Source organism: Buceros rhinoceros, unplaced genomic scaffold (genome assembly GCF_000710305.1).
Source record: "Buceros rhinoceros silvestris isolate BGI_N320 unplaced genomic scaffold, ASM71030v1 scaffold4150, whole genome shotgun sequence".
Lineage (NCBI taxonomy): Eukaryota > Metazoa > Chordata > Aves > Bucerotiformes > Bucerotidae > Buceros > Buceros rhinoceros.
Window position 1 is genome coordinate 17,442 of NW_010388870.1, and position 7,083 is coordinate 24,524.

The 7,083-nt window shown below is 40.9% G+C and overlaps 1 protein-coding gene across 1 annotated transcript in view; it reads right to left on the minus strand.

Moving 5' to 3' along the window:
- Positions 1-1,191: 1,191 nt before the first annotated feature.
- The window catches only part of SHROOM2 (shroom family member 2), a gene marked incomplete at its 5' end in the record, with an annotated part of 46,558 nt that continues 40,666 nt past the window's right edge, over positions 1,192-7,083 (minus strand). Inside the window, 2 exons of the mRNA XM_010131666.1 lie at positions 1,192-1,999; positions 6,529-6,801. Of these exons, the coding sequence (XP_010129968.1) occupies positions 1,733-1,999; positions 6,529-6,801 (540 nt within the window). The remainder of the gene's footprint in view (positions 2,000-6,528; positions 6,802-7,083) is intronic.

Here is a 7,083-nt window from a genome sequence, read left to right on the forward strand (position 1 = left end):
AACAGTCCTTTTAATGTTTACACCTGTCCATAAAGGAACAGTTTCCAGAAGATTTTTGCTCCCCAGTTCCCCAACTCGCAAGGAATCTGCTGATCAGCACCTCTCTGTTTCTCTCCTGCGAAAGAGAGGGTTTGGGTAAGAAGGACAGAAAACCTTTTGTGAATGCTGCCACTGGAGGAATACTGCGAAGAATTGTTTCCTCTCTCCTTTCAACTCCTAACTGTACTTCCAACCTGCTTAGCTACAGTCCGGCATTCACATCAGCCTTGAAAATGGCTTCTTGTTGGGCAACCCGTTTGTCTACGGAGAGATATATTTTTTTTTCTCACCACAATGTAAATGGCATATACATAAAGTCACCCAAGACTTTCCTTTGCCTGCAAAACTTTATCTTAACATAGAACTTGACATTTAGACACTACAGAATCTCTCTGTAGGTATCCGAGCAGGTCAGTGTAATGTATTACTGTGCTAAAACATGAGCTAGCACCTCTTTTTAGAGCTACTGGAAATCACCTGTTACAAGTCAGCAGCAGTATTACAAGAACACAGCCAGTAATCTGATACTGTGAACTAGCATCCTCTCATTTATCAATGTGCAATGGAAGAACAATCAAACAAACCCCCCTTATGTTCACATAAACAGAGCTGCTCCGAGTAATGCACAGTATTTACATGGCAGAAGTGTTTATATTACATCTGGAAGCCTGAGAAAGCAGAAAGAACAAACAGCATTATGTAGCTCAACTTCAATATAACTTAACTGTCTATTTAAACCCATCACGATGTTGAGCAACCCGAAGAAGAGCAGAAGCAGTGTCCTTAGCCTAGTTTTATTTTCATATAGTGTAGCAGGTTTTTGGGAAGAATAAAAACATGCATAAAAAGCACAAGAAAGAGCAAATGAGCCTTCTAAATAATTTAGATGAGAAATGTCTTGAACAAAATCAGCACAGTACTTCCAGCCTGTTTCTTCAATCAAGTACGAGTTGGTAAAGAAAATCATTAGCATTGCAGAAGAGGGTGTACAAATATGTCTTGCAAAATGATAATAAAAAAATCTTCAGCAAGGTAGCCATCAGGTGATTTGCAAGCTGGTTTAAGAAGTGTTTAACTGAGACTGATTTTAAGGTTCTTTTCTGAGAGGGGAAAGTACCATCCTATATACAATGCTACAAAAAAGTGTCTGATGCCACAGGATCAGAGTGACACTACATTTCAGCAATCTGAATATATTAGTTGTAAGATGCACGCTTCCCCTAATTAATGTGTCTTTAAAAAAAATAAAAAGTCAATAAATTTAGAGCTTCTAAATTTGTGTGCATTCATAACGTGCTGTTTGGTATACCAGCAGTCTGTACAGCATCCAAACATAAAGAAAGTGTACAACCTAATCTAAAAAACATTGTTGTTTGCATGCACAACTGCCACAGACTTTCAAATTACTGAGCAGAAAGGTTAAGAGTCTATCCTTTCCTGTGTTTTCTGTAAGTTAAGCAATGAGAAACAGCTGTGGAGTCCAGCAATAAAAACATGTTCTAAAAAATTAAATACGTCATCCCAAGAAAATGAAAGAGAGCATTATTGCTGTTGTGAGAGCTATTTTTCTCTTGTGCACTTACTTCTCTACCAGACACCCAGACAAGCAAAGATATTCGTTTGTATACTTGGGAACTCCCCCCATCCCTTCCCTCTTTCCCATTTTACACATCCATGGTCAAACTCAGTCCTCCTATTTGAGCCGTTCGGGTTGCAGGCTGTCGGTCAGACACTTCAGTTGCTCTTCCCCCAGCTTGATCTTGTCCTCAAGCTCCCGCTGCTCAATGATGAGGGCTGACTTCATTTTCACAAAGTGCTCATAGTCTGCTAAGTTCTCCTCACTCAAGTAGTTTGCCAAAATGTCAAAGACAATGCGCTCTCGACGATCCAGGTTTTCCTTCAGTTCCTTTGCATCTTCATGTTGCTGGGTCAGCAGCTTCTGCTTCTCTACCAATGTCCGCTTAGGAGAACAAAAAAAACCCCAATCAGTTAATAATTCACTGGGTTGGGACAAAAGCTTCAGTATTTAAGTTTCAAGTCTATTTTATCTGCAAAGACAAAGACTTTCTTGAATACTTTGAGAAATGGAATAAGATTGCGCCTTGAAGTTCATTCTAAAAAACCGCATTAGCAAACGGGGAAAAAATGAAGTGAATCAATGGAAGATGCACCATTAATTTCTATTGGTTTCAACAGCAAGAACTTCAAAGTCTAATTTACTATTTAGTAGTTCAAAATAGTTATATAAAATACATTTGCCTTTGAGAAACATCCAAGTTCTCCAAATTAAATTCGCTTAGCAACATCTTACATCTTCAATACACAGCACTGAACTTCCACACTGAAACAGCAGTGGTTAGAGAATCCAGAACCAGAACAATTAACAGCGCAATTTGTTGTTACGCAGCTACTGACATCACAGCATTTCACAATTCTACTGCAATACACACAGCTTCTCCATGAGATGTGAAGTCATGTGGTCTTAAGACACAAGCAAGAGCAAGAGGTGGGGCAAGCATCAGAGGGAAGTAAAAAAAGAAAAATCATCATCTTCCCCAAAGGGCTGTAAACTTTCTGCTTTGTGCCCTCACAAGAGACAAAACAGGAAAAAGGGAGGTTGAACGGAGAAACACACAAAGAAAGACGACAAGAGCTATATTCCATTTGCACCTATGCATGAGCATGAAGCACGAGGTACATCTCATGCAATGACACCTTTCTACACAGCAGAGCGCCACACCCAAAATCATGCAGCTACACTCCTTTAGCAGTATATGGAAAGAAACAGGAGCATTATTAATATGACCTATTTCAGATGTTTGCCTAGAAGCAATCGCGTTTTCCCAGCGACAAACTATGGCTGTCTGACTCAGAAGTCAATAACCCCTGTACAGAGTTTTGAACTTAATTAAAAAGTGCCCCTAAGAAGTACCACTCTATAACTTCTAGCTTTACTTCAGAGCTGAATTTTCTTTGAGAACCTGTATCATCCAATAAACCACAGTCTGCTCGAATAATTGTGTCCATTTTATTTCATTTGGACTTCATGTTAAATCACACATGCTATAATAAGCCTAAAGAATTTACAGAGAAGTGTTTTTGTAGACTACAAAATAAGAGTATTTTCAAGATGGGAGTATGAGACAAAGAGGGATACAGACTAGCAAGCTTTAAGAGACCTGTCTGTCAGAGTTGCACATGTATCCTGTGCTGCCTCTTTTTCTACAAACATCACAAAGCTCAGAAGGTGAAACACTTTCAGTCTTGCACTCTCAATGTACTTAAAATGAATCTTGAGTTAATCTGGGCTGTGCAAGACAGCAATGGAAGACAAGTCACTGAAATCAACATTATTAGAAAAACCAATCTAATGTTCCTTTGAGCTTATGCTAGAGGGAAAAAAAAAATCCCACTAGAAGTAGCAAGAAGAACGATTTGCTGCGAAGAGATGGAAGTACTGTTCTTCTGAATTCACCAGGGGAACTGGCAGACAAGCCCAAACCCAGAAGCGTGGCTAGACCGCTCCCCTGGGCAGCCCTGCAGCTTGTGTTTACACCGAGCAGCAGCAGCAGAATTAGACAGAATATGATGAACACAAGGGGGCATGTATCAACCAGCTGGTAGCTCAGTCGTGGAGTTACCTGCCTAATCCTGGGATGAAATAGTTCTGTTTTTCAAGCCATTCCCTGTCATTGTCAACTGTCACAAGAACAATCAGATGTTCAGTCCTGCGTAATAATTCCTGAGATCTAAGTTATGTGTTTCTTCTTACCAAGCCTATGGCATGACTTTAAGATGAACAGGAGTAACCTGACGGTTTAAGGAAAGTAAACACCACTTTTCTTACGAACTTTGCATGACACATTAGTACCTCTTCCCTCATGGAGGTTTAGGGAATACCTAAGAAAAGTGGGATGCAGAAAGGAAGAAGGCAAACAAGATACCTCTTGAATTTGCTTTTGCCTCTGTCAGAGATGACTGACACCAGAAAGCCTGTTTCGAAGGCTAAGCTAAAAACACACTGTAGCATACCTGACATCATTCTTAAGGAGGTTCAGTGAGCAATGGGTTAATGAGTCACCAGGCCTGAAGGTATAAATGATGTCAGATAGTTTCATCTGACCATCTTCAACCAGCCAAAGCCAAGCAGAGCGTGGAATTGTTTTTGCAGTTAGCTTTGAAGCCGCAGCCGAATGCAGGCCCCCTGAAGCTCCTCTGATGGAACAATCTTTGGCCTTTTCTGCTGACAGTCTTTCTCAAGAATTTTTCACTGTTTTGAACCAGAGACACATGAAGAGGAACTCCCTTCATGTATTTGATTTCCCAGCATCCAGTTTCTAAACTACTACCCCTGGTACTTGTCCCTGCTCTTGAAATAACAGGTCTTGTGGGTATAGGCACCTGATCACATCTACAGACTGCCGGTTCAGCACTTTGGGGTTCTCAGCACACTGTGGCGTTGATTGATAAGGAAAGTAATGGTCTCACTCTGTGGAAGGAAAGGGCTGGTACCTATTTCAGATGAAGCCCCTTTCAGAAGCTACAGTTGAAATACCTGATACTGTTCCTTGTGGCAGAAAAGACCTATGGCATCTAATTGTCAGAATATTAATCCAGCAGTAATTATTTGCCTGCTCTGAGACTGTTTAGAAAGTCTGCTGTTGGCAGCTCCTAGAAAGCGGAAAACTATCAGAGTAATGTTTATTAGACAACATCAGTTTCCAAAAAACAAAAATTAAAAAAAAAAAAGGAAGAAAAAAAAATTGGTGATTCCCAGGGATATTATCCCCAGGATTAAAGTAATCTACCCTGTTTTGTGTGCATGGTATTAGTAGCACACCAGATACCATCATGTGACCTACAAAATACCAAAGGACATCCAAGAAAGCCACACGCACCAGTCTAAATTCAAAGACATGCAAGTGTAACCTTGCATGCTTTGTAGTTATAGTCAGAGTACCTGGGGACTTGATCCATCCGAGAAGCAGCTCTGACCAAGAGACTTTCAGATATATTTTATATCTACTATGGCAAGACTTTGGTGTCCATGCATGAGAATATGAATGGGGCTTAAAATATTTTAGGGATTTGGATTTTTGCCAGTCTAAATTTGACAGCAGAGCACACAGACAAATTCTGACTGCCCTTACTACACCACCTATTCACCTTCCTTTTCCACACCTGGACGATAAGCTATTTTTATCACAGTTCTCAGCCTGTGTTTTCTGTATCCTCTGGTAGCTCTTTCCCCAGCTCACACTCCCATCTTTGAGCCCATTAGGCAACGGCAACCACATTTAGAAAAAGGAAGTCTAAAGAAGGATTAAATTTCTTTAACTTTCAGAGGCTTTGATCTACCCTCAAATAAGCTGTCAAATACCTTCCCTTCGCCTCAGTCAGAGAAGGGTCTGGACAGCCATTAAACAAGTATATTTGGCAGTAGCTAGGGCCAAACAGCAGAACAGCTTCAGACTGCTTCCAGCACTTACTGGTTCTTATTGGTGAAACAACGGAGCACGCTGAAGAAACACAACATGAGCCCACAGCCCATGGAAAAAATTCTATTACAACACTTTGGTGGACTGCTGGCATTTCAGCCCACAGCTACAAGCCAAAAATCCCACTTCACATTCCTTTAACTGTAGAAGCTAAACTCCCTTGACTCATACCTGACCTCCACTCTCTCTATTTTAGCCTTTAAGTTTTGCACGTCTACATCTCTCCTTTGGTGCGTATCTGTATCACTAAATATCCGCTTCCCAGCTAAGTCCTGATGGGATCTGAAGCTAAAGAAAACGCTGCCAGCAGAGGTGGGGTCCAGCAGGTAAGAGCACCTTGAATGCTCCTGAAATTTTCACATCTGCTCATTCCTCCACCTCACTAACAGGCTATTCTGCTTGGCTAAAACATGTTCTATTGAAAAATTCTTTTTGCAATGCCTCCCTCCCTCCTGCCCTGTCCTCTCTGCCCCCCTCCCCACCTTTTTCTTTTAAAGACCTGTCCTTCTGTCATTTCTTGCTCTTGCTCCTTGCTAGGCAATATGGAGGAAGCTGCAAGAAGAGAAATGTTTTCTTTTTAACAACCGTATATATTTTTATCAGGATCCTCGCTGAGTGTAAAGAATTCTGTAAGCTTTCTGCATTAGAGCATGAAGTGATACTTCTTTTCCCGAGTTGAACTGTTAGAATATTTGTCTCCTTTCTACCCTCTTATTGGTAGTTCCTCTCTTTCTTTAAACTTTTGCTAAGAAATCTGTTTTCCAGGATGTTGCACCCCAAAACATTATTTTCAGCAATTCACCTGTAGTTTTAGTATTCCAAGCAAAAGCAAAGAGAAAAGTTTTAAGAAAGCTAAAGAAAGTTGCCTTATGAGATTTATTCATTCTCTATCCTTCCATTTTGAACTCTGCAATTTAGATAAACAAAAGCAAGCAAAATCACCCACACCAGGTTCACAAAATGCAGTGATATTATTATTGGCCTTTCTCACCCGTTCTTCTGGAGAAGTATTTTCATCCAGGTTATTCAGGGCATTTTCCACCCGGGCCAGACGACCTGACAGTGAGAGCAGGAGGTTGACCACTTTGTCAAGGTCGCCGATAAACATCTTGAATTTGTCGAACTCATTTGGTTTGCAGACTTCTTTCACAATGGCCTCTACCTCCTCCCCCAGTATATTGTTTGCTTGGATGTCTTCCAGAAGTGTCTCCCGTGCCTCCCTCAGCACCTGCAGCTTCCTGCTAATGCTGTCAATAAGTTCTTGCTGTGGAAAATAAAGGTGATGAGGATTTATTAGCAATACTGCATTCCTCCCCACTTCTGAAAGTCATATCAGAATACTAGCATTTTAATACACAAACTGCCATGTGGTTTTGACAATGGCTGTGTTACAAATAAATGTATGTCTAAGTATGTGTCTCAGGTCTATACCTCTGGATTCAAAGATTCAGGATGTAGGTCTGTGATGCTCACCTTGAGACCTCTCTTAAAGCAGTTTACCTTCGAGGCAAAAGATGAAGCACTTCCAACCCCCCAGCAAGCATTC